The sequence below is a fragment of the Podarcis gaigeae genome (assembly GCF_964106915.1).
Source record: "Podarcis gaigeae genome assembly, chromosome: 7".
Lineage (NCBI taxonomy): Eukaryota > Metazoa > Chordata > Lepidosauria > Squamata > Lacertidae > Podarcis > Podarcis gaigeae.
In genome coordinates this window covers 57741040-57756972 of record NC_139683.1, presented here as the reverse complement: position 1 = coordinate 57756972, position 15933 = coordinate 57741040, and the positions used below count along the sequence as shown (strand labels likewise).

Here is a 15933-nt window from a genome sequence, read left to right as displayed (position 1 = left end):
AATATTTGCTATTCATACTGCATCCTGAAAACTGAGCAGACATGTGCATTCTCATGCATCCTACATTACACTAATGTGCAGTAGACTAATAATGAAAATATCTTTTAAAATCATACTAATTGGGTTGCCTTTAGGTTTGTATGAATGGCGTCTGCTTTTCTGTCAATCTTTCTGCTGAACCAAATGCCACTCAAATTCAGCTGTATGGGCAGAACTTTTAAGAAGAATGTCTTAACACAGCTTTCCCCATCCTGGCAGCCTTCAGGTGTTTTGGGTTACAATTCTCAACATCCATGAACATTGGCTAGAGAAGACAGGGGCCGATAGGAGTTGTAGTTCAGGACATTGGAGGGTATCAAGTTGGAGAAGGCTGTCTTAACATATGTAGGTAAAAAATGGCTTGAACACGAGCTTCTGCAGGTACCAAAATGCTAATTAGGTAGAAAATAGATTGTCTTGTATGCACTTCATTACCATATTCACTCAAAACATAATAGTTGCCATAGATAGGTAAACACAAGATTCCTCCCTGCTCCATCCCATTTTGCTGAAAATGGAAGAGTGCAGTTTTCAGCAATCTTCAACTAAGCTTTTAGTATGGCAGCATTGAGCATGTCTTAAAAGATTACTTGCATTCAATTTTACCAACTAAAACTGCCCTATTGATTTAAAGTCACCAAGAAAATGTGTAGATGATCTTGTGCCAGAAATTATTAATGAAATAAGTTAGATAAACTGTGCTTTCTTTGTATGGTTGGGACAAATTGATCAGTGTACCAGCGTAACAGTTATTAATTGCTCCAGCCTGGTGGCTGTAGGACACAATCACTGTCTCTGCCTTGCCACTACTCTTAGGTTTAGTCAGTTAGAATAATAATATTGTTTCATGATCTCCGCTTCCATAAGCAGTAGAAAGCTCTAGGGGAAGTCTTTTACACTGTCTGGCATATTGTTACAAGGCAGTACTGAAGACCTTTGGCATGCTTGGAATGTCTGCTTCTTTATAAATATGCAAGCTGTGCACGAGGGAACATGCACCCAGATATAGTGCTAATATTTAAGGCAGCATTCAGTCCTGCAAAAGGAAACAGTGTGTTTATCAAGCCCTCCTTTTCTTTTTTCCTTCATTGACTACAGTCCAACTATCTAACAACGTTCTTCAATCCTACTCAAAGCAGGCAGAGCGTGTCCAATAGCCACCATCCACCTGCTATCAAAAGCTCAGTTAACTAAGCAGGAATGTTCCTCTCAGTGCCCATTAAAGAAATTGCTTCAATCTAGGCTTTTGTTTAATTATCTGTTTACTTTGCATGGCTTTAACAATATATTGGACATTGTCGTAAATGTAGCGTAATAAGAGCCAGGAAGCTGTAGATCCCGATGACTAGCTGAAACCAGAAGGGGGAATAATCAGAGGCAGGATTCAAGGAGGGTACAGGGAGTGAGTGTGTGTGTTGGGGGTGGGGTTGACATGGGAAATATCAGGAAAACAACTGTAAACATAAAATAACATGTTGTGTTGCATGAACGGAAGGCAGTACAAAAGAAACTCATGTGGAGCGAGGAGGAAAATTTGGGCAGGGGGACTGAGGGTTCTCTGTGTGCATTTAATCAGACCCTGTTCTCCCTCCTAATTGTTGCACACCAAAGTACCTCAGATTCTAATTAACTGGTTAGCATCATTTAGTTTCTTTTCACTTGTACTTTTTGGTTCAGGAACTGGTTACCCAGACAACAACAAAATAATAGGAATAGGCTCATCAAGCTTACAGAAGAGGTACCCCCACCCCCACCCTAAATCTGTATCCTTTCCTATTTTGATTCTGTGGCTTTTTTGTGTTTGCCACAGTAGTAGGAACTAGATTATTTTAGGGGTTTCACCTGAAGCTCTTCCCTGATGAGTACTACTGTTGTTTATAATGAGATTATTATGATGATACCTGAAGTTCTCAGCACGGTGCCGATGGGCACAACAATGCCCTTTGATACCCTACTTGTGGTCCTCCCCCTGCCCCTCCCTATTTTTATTTTATTGTGTTTGCTCTTTCTTTGTTTTTTTACTTGAGAGAGTTGAATTCTTTCCTTTGGCTTTTGTTTGTTTAGGGTGTTTTTGTCTGTGCTTTAGTTGTATTTGGGGGGGTTGGGGGGGAGGGGGTGTAGGTAGGCCAAGAACAAACTTAAGTGCAGACTCAGTCCTAGCAGTAAGCCAAACTAGGTCACACTACAACAGGAGGACCAGGGGAGGAACAAAGCAACCACAGTTCCTATTGTGAGTACGCACACCCTCAGATGTTCATGCTTAGGTGTGAACTGGCCAGATAAACTTTGTCTGAAGTGAAGTGAAGTGAAGTGAAGTGAAGTGAAGTGAAGTGAAGTGAAGTTTGTTCAACAACTTCTTTCTGTGCTGGCTTTCTCCACTATGACTTACATTTGATTAAAACAAATAATGCATAATTCTACCTAGCAATACTTTCATCGTTCGGCAGTAGTAGCATTTATTTAGTTATTCAGCCATTTGGAATTTCCGTTCATTATCCCTTCTAATGGCACTGACAGCTGAAAAGGCTCTGGCTAGACTTGAGATTCACCAGTCTGATCCTGCAAGAAAAACTTAATTGAGGTCATCCCCTAGGGCTTCATTTCTCTTTTCAGCTGGTGTGAACAGGTAGATCAACCAAACTGGAGGCTAGATTGTCATATCAAAGAGGAAACTCCCATTCAGAGTTCAGTGGGTTCTAGAATGAGTAACAAGTATATTTGTACACCCATCATTTCATTAATTTCTTCTTGGTCTTTACATTCAGGCTTTGATTTATCACTGTGAACTCTACTCTTATTTTTAAAGTAAATAATGTATTGTTTTCAAGTACAGTGATTCCAAAAGTGCAGGTTTTAAGCAAAGGTGTACACAGTGAACTACTAACCAGTTACAGTTGAAACCCTTTGTGCTGAGGCTGCCTAATACAATGAGTATTTCATATATTTTTATACCTCAGAAAAGATAGAAAGAAAAGTTGTGAATATTGTGGCAAGGGTCAGCTTTGAGTATAAATCATTAGGTTTATTATATTGTAGCTTTTTAAAACTACAAGAAGTCAATCCCCAAAGTGATGTATAAGGTTATTACCAAAATTTGATAAATTTACAAGAATGACACTATGCACAATTTATAGTAAGGAATTTATCTGTTCTCTCTCTGTGTGTGTGTGTGTGTGTGTGTGTGTGTGTGTGTGTGTGTGTGCTCGCGCGTGTGTGTGTGTCTTCTTTCTCTTTCTTTCTTTCTTTCTTTGTCGGTATAATGCCTAAAAATAGAAAACACCATTCAAAGGTAGCTTGACTAAAAATAACGCTTAGGATAATGCTTCCATTGTTCAATAATAATACTTTTGTGTGTGAAATCTCAGTAACTTCTTAAAAATCAGATGGCACTATGTGATATTGCTCCTTTTCCAACCACATTTCATCAAATGTGATGAATTTGCAGACTCATTATAAAGTCTGAACACCAGGTTTGAATGCTTTCCAGCACAATAAATGATCATTATGAATGATTCTGAAGACAGAAAGCTTAATTAACCGTTACTTGATTAACAGATCACTTGATTTCTAGTCCAGAATTAAACGAGCTTTGATTTTGCTCCATCTTTCACAGCTGTGTTGACTTCATAATAGGAAGAATATATTCCAGTCTTACTCAGAGCTAACAGCTGCACTGGTACAGCTAACTTTTCTGTCCGCACTTATGGCATTAAGTTCTGCCATCTTTTCATTCTGCAGATGACTCCTAAGTCTAAAAGGAAGAGTATCCACAGCAGAATGCTCAGGCCTGTATCCAGAGCTTTTGGTAAGTGGTTGTTTCTTTTCACAATTTATTAAGCTACTTCCTTAAGATTTATAAGATTTACATAAATTGACTTTTATAAGATTTACCTAAATAGACCAGGGATGGGGAATCTGTGACTGTGGGGAATATGATGATGGACTACAGTGAAGGACCCATTCCTGTTCTAGAATATAAGCATTATTTGGTCTGATGCTCTCATCTAACCTTATACAAATTAAATTCAAATTAAATTCAAAATAGATACTGATGCTCAAGCATCTTTAGGGGTATTAGTTGTGCAGGAACCTGTGTCTACAAAAAAAGATGAAATACTTTGATAACTGCAATTCTATATTTAAAGACATTATGAGTGAAGATAGTTTAGATGCTGTAGGCCTGGTTATTGTCAAGCCTCAGGCACTCACATGCTTCTCCCTCCCTTCTTCCTTCCCCTATGGGCTCCGATTTCCTCATACCCATTCTGGTTTAAGACATCCTATAGTTCACCATTATATCCAAATCAGAATTGGAAACTATGTGCAAACCATAGTTCTGGATTGCCACAAACCGGGGAGTGCAGAAAAGGTGGGGTGAAAAAGCGATCCAGCGGCTCGGATCCAATCATCAAAGCATGATCTGTCGTTATTCCAAACTATTTCATACGTGTCTGTTTACAAATGCCATTTCCCACTGAGGGGGCTTATTGACAGAGTTATGCCTATGTTAACAAACCTGACCAGAGAAGCAGAGGTTCAAATATAATAAACTTCAAATATTTCTCTTAGAGATGGAGTTTGACTTGGACAAAGCATTGGAAGAAGTTCCCATCCACATAGAAGACCCCCCATTCCTTTCCGGAAGAGTGGACAAACGGACTTCTGGGCTTATATCAGAGCTGCCCTCTGAGGAAGGAAAAAAATTGGAGCACTTTACAAAACTAAGGCCTAAGAGGAATAAAAAACAACAGCCCACGCAAGCTGCGGTGAGTGAAAATCTTAGTTGTGATATTTTACCTCATATGAGAGATAGCTGAGTCAGCAGAGCAAGAGACTCTTAATCTCAGGGTTGTAGGTTCAAACCCCACATTGGGCAAAAGAGTCCTGCATTTCAGGGGGTTGGACTAGATGACCCTCATAGTCCCATCCAACTCTACAATTCTAGGATTCTTATTATTTTATTATTTAAATAATTTGCAGGCTTTAAGCCATGCTTTAAGATTTCTGATAGCCACCTTCAGTCTTGTTTGGCTGCTTATTTTTCTGTCCTCTTGTCAGCACTCTTCATAAGAAAAACTGCTGCTTCTCAAATCCATGTTATGGCTTTTGACACCCATAACTGGCAATATAGAACCTCCAGAGACTTCTATATTAAGTAAAACTATGTGTCTTATCAGGTGAGTACGACAGCACCTCAAGATGGCGAACAGAATGGTCTTATGGGAAGAGTGGATGAAGGCGTTGACGAATTTTTCACTAAGAAGGTGACAAAAATGGATTCAAAGTAAGTCTTATTCTTCAGCAAGGTACAGTAGCTGAAGCTGCTGTAGATATTTGGGGGTGTTTTCTGCCTTTAAAAATTCAAAATAGCAAGTACAGCACGCTGCTAGCACTAATGTAATAAACGTAATTATACCAATAGTAAGTTAAAGTGACTTATATATGCTAAATACATCAATATACATATATTTGGGTTTATGTCACCATAGCGCCACTTATGTTCATTAGAATTCTTTATGATTGCAATTTAAGCAGAAGAGCCATTCTTTTAGGAAGCTGCCTTATACTGAGACCATTGATGCTCAGCATCTTCCATATTTACTGTCAATGGCTCTCCAGAGTTTGAGTCAAGGAGTCTTTTCTAAGCCACATCTGGAGACGCCAGGGATTGAACCTGGGAACTTCTGCATGCGAAACCTATGCTTCACCATATCTTGGTGACATTCCAGTGCTACATGTCATGGCACGGCACTGCAGGGCATCGTGTAGGATTAAAGAGTGGCATAAGCAAGGGAGGCCGAGGAGGAAGGCAGTGGTGAGGAAAAGCAGACAGTGAAACAAGTGTGCCAAGCAGTACTTAAATGCTGCATTTCCTTTTCAAAGTGGTTTAGTGCAGGAGGGATGATTTTGTTCAGCTGAAGCAAATGTGGGTATTTTGAGGTAGGTATCAAAATTTGGTACCACACAAAACCCTCGTTTCCTTGGACAAACAGAATGTGTTCTGACTTGATAATGCTATTTTATTCACTTCCATTTTATTTATTCATTAAATTTTCGTAACGCCCTTCGTCATAAGATCTCAGGGTGGTTCACAAAATAAAAATACAAGATAAAATCACAAGTATTAAAGCAAAACAACAAACCACCCCCTTCCCACAGACACATTTTAAAGGCTGTAGAATATTTAGCAGCCAAAGGCTTGGTTGAAAAGGAATGTTTTTGCCTAAAAGTATATAATGAAGGCACCGGTGAACTTCCCCAGGGAGAGGTATGATAACTCCACATAACTGTGTCTCTGATAGACATAATCTACCAGAGAAGATTGACTTCTCTGGTAATATAAAGTGCATTCTTTATTTAGAACCAGCCTGACTATGTTATTTAAACAAGGAGAATTTAATACAGTACTGCACCAGACTCCCTCGGGAGGTTGTGGACTCTCCTTCCTTGGAGGGCTTTAAGCAGAGGTTGGGTACCCATCTATCATGAATGCTTTATCTGAGATTCCTGCATTGCAGTGGCGTTGGACTAGTTGACCCTTGAAGACCCTTCCAACTCTACAGTTCTATGATGGCTCAAAACTGTGGTTAGTCAAAAGACAACTGAAAGATTTCAATCTCCTTGTGATCTCACCAGATATGGAGAGCAGAAGCACAAGAGTCTATGCAACACTAAACCGTAGTTTAGCGTTATGTCCAATTGAGGCCATTATAGCTTATGTGCCTTTTTCATCTATTAGGAGATCCTCAACAAAAGGCGGGGACACGAATGATTCCGGTGAAGCCACTGATGAAAAGAAGAAAAGAGATTCTCGGAAAAGTGGCTTTCTCAATTTAATCAAATCTAGATCAAAATCTGAACGTCCTCCAACTGTTCTGGTGTCGGAGGACCCTTCAGCACCCAAAGGGGCTGCCAAAGGCCCCACAGCGGACACTGCAAAGAAGGAGGTTAAATTGACTGAACAGAATGGCAACACTGAAAAAAACGAGGAACTGAAAACCCCAGACTCAATAGAGGAAGGGTCCTCAGAGGATGCCTCAAAGCTTGAGAAGAGTGACAGCAAAGGCAGTCCTCAAGGAGGACGTCGGTATGGGGTGCAAGTGATGGGCAGCGGACTTTTAGCTGAAATGAAAGCCAAGCAGGAGCGCAGAGCGGCATTTGCACAAAAGGTGAGTGACATTTTCATTTTAATGGTCCAAGCAGTTCATTTGAGGGCTTACACGGAACAACGTAGCTAAATATTGGTGGCCAGCTTGAGGCATTTGATTCTACCAAGATATATACTCAAAATTGCCATTAGGACTTACGGTTTCTATATTTTTGTATTTGTTGTTAAAAAAATAGCACGTTTGTATAAGTGTTGAGGTGACAGCTGGCTGCTTAAACGTACCTGAGGTAGGAACAAAAACTATAAGGAATTTACTACTTGATGTGCGACCTAGTACAATCCTACTACAATTGCTGGTGAGGAGCAGATGTGTGCTAGATGAAAAGATGGCAAATGTTGGGCGGGGTGGGGGTGTTTTTTGTGTGAATTTGCAGGAACAGTGAACGATCAGTGAATAGGGGATTAGTCTTCTCTCCGAGCAAATATTCAGCAGTGGTCTTGCTCCACCTAGTGTTTGAAGAGATTTTAATATTAGCTCTAGGAACAAATGCAGTGCAAATAAGACCAAGTAGCATGGCTTAGTTAGCACTTGAGATGGTTTAAAACAGAATTCTCCAGCAAGCAATGGTAAGACTAATGAGATTTGGGAGATGGTATTGTTTGCAGTTGCTATGAAGTGCAGTTAGATATCAAATAGGTTAAAAAAATACATGTGACTTCCCACTTACGTGGGGATTACGTTCCCAGGTACCACACGTATATGTGAAATTGGAATAGATATTATTGGCCTAATCCAACAAGTTACAAAATCTGGTGTTGGCTAGAAAGAGTGAAGAAACTCCACCAAAAAGCTTTTATGGTGGAGCCTTACCCTCCAGGATTTTTTGATGCAGTGGATATAAGTTATTTAATGTTTTATTCCTGTGTGATGTATGTTCCTACTTTGTAATGTATGTACATTACCTTATTTATGTAGAAATGGTTTTAGCTATAAGATATGGGTACATGATAGTAAATCTATTTTATTTGTGGCCTAGTTTACTAAGATGAAATTCTATTATCTAGAAATTTCATCTCCAAAGATTAAAAAAAGGGATGCCAGGAAGTTGATTTACAGCACAGGCAGGTGTCCCTAATGCAGTGTTTCCCAACCTTGTGCCTCCAGCTGTTTTTGGACTACAATTCCCATCATCCCTTGCCACTGGTCTTGCTAGTCAGGGATGATGGGAGTTGTAGTTCAAAAACAGCTGGAGGCACAAGGTTGGGAAACACTGCCCTAATGGGCTTAATGGTGGGTGGGATTGGGGGGAAAACAAATTTCCCAGATCCTTGCCCCATTTTTATTTTTATTTATTTTCATTTTGCCAAGCGTGTAAAGCTAAACGTGCACACGTTGAAGATGTGTTCAACTTTTAGAAAGTTCAGGGAGAAGAATGCTTTCAAAGCAGCAGTTGGGATCCTGTGGCTGCCTGGATGTTATTGGACTCCCACCTCCCATCAGCCTCAGCCAGCATGGCCAATGGTGAAGGATTCTGGGAGTTGTAGTTCAGCAACGTGTGGGTTGTCACAGGCTAGCCATCTTCCCAAAGTGTAGATTTTGCTTACGGTAAATGTCAACGCAGGGTGTTCAATAACAACTAATTTAGACTACACATCCTATAATGCACAGATGTACTTGTAAACCAAGGACTGCTGAAATGTGATAATTATTTACTGTTGTTCAGATGTGATGTAGCACAGTGTCAAGAAAAGCTTTCAGTGCCACATAAAAACTGATCAAGTCTGGGCACACAGGTGGTAGTAAATCTAAAGTAGGACAGGGGAGTTCACACGACTTCATAAAGGCATCCTGGTTGCCACCTGTTTGAGTGCAGAAATAGCAGAGCCATTGCTCAGGGGTAAGGCATCTGCTGTGTTTATGGAAGGTCTCAGATTCAGCCCTGGCACCTCCAGGTAGGCTAGGGGATGCCCCCATATAGAACCCAGGAGAGCTACCACAATTCAGCTTAAATACTGAGCTGGATGTGCTGCAACAGCCTGATTCCGTATAAGGCAGCTTCTTATGTTCCTAAATGGGATTTAAACTGCTTGAATGGGATTACAATTAAGTTTGCACACAATGCTACTTTGATATCATCATGGGGAAATGATGTTCTGTTAATAGATTCATTTTTTTTAATGAAACCGTAAGTACATGGAGGCCAAAAGGAAGGCTGTTCAGAATTCCCACCACCCCTTGCAGAGTGAAGAAAGTGCAAGAGAAATGCAGGTATGCAACAAGATTGGAATAAATATTTATCCAGCCTTGTTGAATTAATTCCTAACACCTTTATGAATAAAGTTAAAAACAAAAATATGAACCCATAGTGAAAATAATAAAGCTATATGTAAAAAAGAAAGAAAGAAACACAGCTGATAGACCAGCAAAGGGCAGCTACAAGGATCTCAGGCCTTAATAAAGGCCACCAAAGGCAGAGGGGAACAGGATGGAGTTTACCAGGGACCAAAAAAGATTGTTGAGTAGGCACCAGTTGCACATGTCTAGGAAGGGAGCTCTACCATTTGAATGAATTCCCCCCCCCCCCCCCCGGTGGTCCTTAAGATTCCTGGGCCCCAAGCCATTCAGGGCTTCAAAGACTAAGACACTCATCTCACCACTTTTAGCCCAGAAACATACTGGCAGCCAGTATAGGTATTTTTATACCACCAAAATATATTCTCTTTGGCCGGTTCTTATTACCAATCATGCTTGTCTTGTTTTGTACCAACTGGAGTTTTCAAACATTCTTCAAAGGCTGCCCCAATATAAAATGGACAGAGAGATGTTTTAATTACATGTTTGTTACCCTGGAGTCCTTTGCAAGAAAGAACAGGATATAAATTGAAATAAGAATATGAATATGAATAATGATTGAATTAATGATGATGGGGATGTTGATGTTGATAGTAATAATAGTCCGGAGCCTTGGAAAATGGTGATCTATCAACCAAGTTAAGAGAATTCTGTTAATTTTCAAGGATTCCTTATCACACTTTTCTTTCTTTCTGTTTTAAAGAAACTTGGGAATGATTCAAGAGACTCAACAGATCTCTCGGTGAATTCAGAACGGCTGGATGGAGGTGCTACAGGTGCGTTGCTATTAGTAAAATGCTACTTCATTAACTAGTGTCCACAAGCTTGCTGTTGCCGATCAGTTAGTACAAATGAATGATTAGAGGTAATATACTTTTTGTGAATGTACTTGATTGTTACAGCCATGCAAACTGAGCCTTATCTGCACAATACCATGGAAATTAGTTTCCATTTCCCTCATATCCACACCTTGCCATGCAAACTGCACCTGCTCAAATTCCCTGCACAACTGCCCTCTTTTACATCTGGCCTCCTTGCCACAACCCCCTTTTGAAATCTTGATTTTTTTAAAAAGTGCAATTATATTATTCATATCCTGTCCAATTTTTACAGAGTAGAAACATGTTACTTATATTTGTGAAAGCTGACCTACTTTGCTATATTCCTTGACTCCCTCTGTAGGGCAGAATTCTGATCTGTCTTATGTGTAAGTGATGTCAGTTGCTTAGCAGATTGCTTCATTTTCATTCACTACACTGTGGGGAAGCTAACCTAGAACGCTTCCAACAGGGAATAATTAACTAGTAGTGTGGGTTGTGGGTTGACATAGCAGACGGCACAGCGATTTCTCCAAGTAGCTCTTTATTTTGTAAGCTGGAATAGAACTGACTGCAAACAGCTCAGCCGGCCTGCTTTTATAGGCAGCCGGCTGTCAACAGTGTAGCAACAACAGCCCAGAGTTTCCCGCCTAAAATAACTGACGTGGACCTGAGTGAAAACTATCTACAGACCTGAGTGAAAACTATATACAGTATCCCCCTGCTGGCCCAGGGTGAAACTTCACTACATAACAAGTAGCATCCTCTATGCCAGGCCTGGATATCAAGTTCCAGTCAGCAGTGATGGGAACACAGAAGAAAGTGGTTCTAAGAGTGTGCTGTGGATTTGCCCTCCAGCCTTTATAGATCTGCCTTATGAATGCAAATGGAGACGGAAGAAATGCATTTCAGTTTTTAAGGAATTTTAGAGTGGAAGACACCTGCTAAGAAGTAGAATAGAACCGATTAGTGCCAGAAATAATGTTCATTTGTCTGTGGACAAAAAAAGGCATTTTTCCATGGTTCCTCACAAAATGTATGTCACTCCTTTAAGGAACTTCAAGGATATAAAATGGCTGCCAGACTTTAACCAATATGTAAAATGTAGCCACTTCATCTGTCGCTGCTACTTTGGCTTCCCATCCTCTCTTAACTTCTGAAACATCCTAACTGTGTATTTTCTCTTTTTATTAAATGCAAACAACCCCATCTGTGTGAAGCACAGCTGGGCAAAGTGTGGCCCTAGTGAACTTCATATCTGTGTCAAGAAGAGGGGAAATTGGGGAAAGCATCTAGCAGAAAGAGAAGAGGTGGTCTTGTTTGTTTTTGGCTGTGGCTTTTATACCAACTATATGATCCCCGACAGATTGGGCTGTATCCAACTAAAACAGGTTGGTCCAACATGTGGCCCCATTTGACACACCACCACCCTAGCTCACATCGCCTTCCTCAAGCTGGGTAAGGGAGGCACTGGGCTTTGAGAAGGAGCTATCAGGGGTCTGACAGGGTCCTAGTGTCCTAACACCTCATTCCCAAGCCTAGTTAATGCTTTCCCAGCTTTGGGGAGGAGATGGGAGAGCTTTGGGACCCTGCCAGAGCCCTCACTCCTTCTTCCCAAAGCCAGCACCTCACTTACCCATATTTGGAAAGGCATCACAAAGGCTGGGGTGTATCAAATTTTGAATGCCCCCCACACAGCAAGGCAGTGTGTGGCCTGTGGGTTCCTTGTTGAAGTACTCTTGTGGCCGACTTGGTATGGAAAGTTGGACCACCTAGAAACAGTTCTGCTAGTGTGGGTGCAGGGAACCTTTGACCCTCTAGATGTTGTTGAATTGCAGTCGCCATCATGGTCAATAGCTATGCTTGCTGGGGTTGATGGGAGTTGTAGTTCGGCAACATCTGAAGGGCCAAAAGTTCCACCTTTGCTAATGCAAGGAGTTTAAGCTGTGCAGTGGAACTTACGTGGTTTGTCACCTCTGTGTGTGACCTTAAAATCTGTTCTAAGGATTTCTCCAGAGCAGATTTATGCAATACTCAGGGGACAGGGGAGTTCTGTTGCATGCTTCCAGGGAGAAAATGGTGTCTAAATGACACATAGCCAGCTGCACAGACATTTGCTTTGCTCCCTATATATACAATGTGCATGTGCTAAGATCCTTTTTGGTTTTGACCACATAAGCCCTCTCTTTGAACGAGCTTAACTGATGGATATGGGGAGAGGGTTTTGAAGGCAACAGAATATATATTGGAAAGAAAAATATTACTGAGGGAAAAGGTGGTCCATATATTTAAATAATTCTGGGAGAGAGAACATTTAGTTCTCACAGATCTTACAAGAATGTCTGAACATATACCAGTATTTCTCAAACACTCTCCCAAAAATTTGAATTAAAAATTGGAAGAACATCTTGTTCGCATAGATAATACACTTTTAGTCACAGAATGCATGCATACATGTACAAGTCAAAGTACAAAAACATCTATGTAAGCTAGAAGAATGTCTTGGAAAGTGGCCTGCGTCCTGAATCACCTAGCTCTTTAGAATTTAGAAGTAAAATAACAGGTAGCTGGGCCAAGTTATGAGTTTGGGATATAATGTTCTGCATTAGTTGGCTGGCCAAGTAGCTTCAGTAGGATAGGATTATGTGCAGTTATAAAATGTGTAAGTAGAAAAACTGCTTTCTCCATTTGACGCAAAAAACCTACATGTTATATACATACATGTGTATATATATAAGCCTAGCACATATAAGCTATATATATTTGAGAATAAAAAAGGAAAGCATCACCCAGGCAGACTTAAGCATCTTTATGTTCCATAGAATTCAGTAAGTGAATTAACATGATTAAGGAATTCTAGGGTGGTAATTCACAGGCCATTGTATTTTATAGAACTGTGAAATGCATCAGCCCCCAAACAACCTTCAAGATGTTTGTATGATTAGCCATCCTAGGTTGAATGGTGGATGAATCAAGATCCCTTGACTTTACGGAGGGATTTTGGCTCTTTCTCTGTTAGTCTTCAGGGTAGCTCCTCAGCCATTTTCACAGACTTTCACTGACATAAGGGCTGGATCTACATTGATCTTCTGAATGCTATTCAATATAACACTCTAGAAAGCTAAATAGCAGTTTTCCATTGCCAGTGGCTCGCTGCTCTGTTGGTCACATTTTCATAACACCTTTTTAACGTTATAAATGACGAGAGTAGATCTGCCCAAGGTCTGTTGAGATATTTTGGGGCTTTCTAAGCCTCAGCCCAGTTTCTCTCTCCCTCATAAAGCTTTCTGTTGGAGCACACAGCTGTTGCCAGACCTCAGAGAATAATAGGGTGGTAGTGATATTTTCTGACAGTAAAGGAGTTAGTATTCTGCACTCACACACTCTCCATATCATCAGGCTTGTGTCTAATGCTCAGGTATTCCTCTATGGAAACTGACTATATCAGATTATCCCAAACATTCCCTCATGTGTTACAGTCATCAACCTTGGCCCCATTGAGGAGCCAATCATGTACCATAACTCTTGCTTAAAGTGCTAATGACCAGGGGAACCAAGCCAGTTTCTAAAGCCAGAGTAGTGATATATCAGCCCAAACCATTCCAGAAATCTGGGCACATTCTCCTTCTAAAGCTCCCACAGAGATGGAAAATCTGTTGGATGTCTCACTGATATTGCTTGTCAATGACTATATTCACATTGGTCAGAAAAGAGGACACTTGGGGAAAGTAGCAGCTTTTATTTTTCCTGAGTAACTGTCAGTCCACACACATCCCTCTGCACCTACGGAGGCTAGAAACTTTTGAATACGCTGCACTCTTGGTCTCAATGTTTGCTGGGTCCTTTTGTTTCAGTTACCAAGCTCCACCAGTCTTCTCCAGAGAACCGGTTTGCCCTGAGTAAAGGTGACACTATTGTAACCTCATCAGAGAAAATCACAAAGGCTGAACCAAAGACAGAAGTTGGGGCGAGGACACGAAGTTCTTCCAGCACACCTACCAGCCCAAAGCCCCCACTCCAAGCAGTAAAGCCCAGCCTAGCAGGACGGCCAACAGTTCCTCAGAAGCCACGATCTGCCTCTCGGACTGGTGAGAAGCCTCTGTACACTACGCTAGCATTAGCACAATGGCTTATGTGCGGAAAAATCAATAGTTAAATACCAAAGAGAAAATTCAGAAAATAAGATAATGGTTATTATTTTGTTTGGCGGCGTTTTTCAGTTGTTCTCTGCTAATCCTGACTAATCTTTTAAATGCTAGAAATGGGATTGCAATGGTAAATTAAAAGAAAGAATGAGATATTCCCCTAAACACTGAGGTACTAATTTGTAGCCTTTGCATTATAGTACTGCCCTAAAGGTCTCAAAGATTACTACATTCTTCTTGTGTCTGATTAAGCAAATTGTTTCCCCTCATTTCTGAATATTGAAATGCAGGTTTTAAAAAACTTTTTTGAGGCTTCGTTGGAACATATTTAAACAACTTTTTAAGGCCCTCTGTTGTGCTTTATTGCCACGTAGCCCTTCAGGGCTTTCATTTCTTCCAGCTTACCCACTTTGGATAGGAGATACTTAGCTTTGAGGCTGTTCCTCCTCAATCATGCTTTCAAAAACTAAATCAGTACATTTGGGTGGGTGGGTTGGTTGGTTGGTTGTGTGAGGGTTTATGTGAACAAATTTCCTAGATGATGTGCAGCTGGTGACTGAATTTTTCTGTGTGCACGCTGTGTTTCCACAGAGGATATCCCAGAGTCTCCATCTGGTCCAGGTTCCCCTAAAACTGCTCTTCTTCCCCCCATTCTGAAGAGAGTTCCTTCTGATAAAGAAAAAGATGGACAGAGCAGCCCCCAGCCAGTTGTCAGATCTCTTTCACACGAAGGTGAGAATGCTAGTATATTTCTCCAGCCCCTCCCCCCTTTGTATAATTCAGGGGTCAGAAAACTTTCAGCAGGGAGCCAGTCCACTGTCCCTCAGACCTTGTGGGCGGCTGGACTATTTTTTTGGGGGGGGGGAATGAACAAATTCCTATGCCCCACAAATAACCCAGAGATGCATTTTAAATAAAAGGGCACATTCTACTCATGTAAAAACACACTGATTCCTGGACCATCTGCAGGCCGGATTTAGAAGGCGATTGGGCCGGATCCGGCCCCTGGGCCTAGGTTTGCCTACCCATGGTATAATTGTTCATGTCCTCAGCTATTGGAAGTCAATTTGCAAAGTTCCTGATTTTGAATATGACCTGAATGTCTGGTCATAATAATGTGTTAATTTACCTATATTATGTGTTCTAATTGCATGCACGCCTCGCCCTTCTGCAGGGGTTGTTTCCATTCTAGCCCATAGTGCTCATTATATCTCCCATTATCTTTTGTGTTATCTGCAGCCTCCATCATTTCCTTCTCGGTCACAGGGCCAAACTAGGCAGGAGGCTAATGTTAAATGCATCTTTACATTTAACATGCAGGGTTTTCAAAACAATTCAGCTAGCATTCTCCGGAGGGGCTGGTAGTTACTGTGACAGCAGGAGGCATGAAGACAGAATTTCATCCTGCTGCAGCCCTGCGGAAAATGCTGCCTCTGAAGCTGATATTTCCCTGGGCATCAAATGCAGATT

At 41.0% G+C, this 15933-nt stretch overlaps 1 protein-coding gene across 2 annotated transcripts in view; it reads left to right on the top strand.

The window, feature by feature from the left end:
* Positions 1-15933, top strand: part of CARMIL1 (capping protein regulator and myosin 1 linker 1) — a 128707-nt gene that overhangs the window by 105486 nt on the left and 7288 nt on the right. For both annotated transcript variants that reach the window (XM_083746861.1, XM_083746862.1), the window contains exons 30-36: positions 3778-3844; positions 4609-4805; positions 5217-5323; positions 6779-7208; positions 10204-10276; positions 14173-14406; positions 15055-15195. In XM_083746861.1, coding sequence (XP_083602987.1) covers positions 3778-3844; positions 4609-4805; positions 5217-5323; positions 6779-7208; positions 10204-10276; positions 14173-14406; positions 15055-15195 — 1249 coding nt within the window. The remainder of the gene's footprint in view (positions 1-3777; positions 3845-4608; positions 4806-5216; positions 5324-6778; positions 7209-10203; positions 10277-14172; positions 14407-15054; positions 15196-15933) is intronic.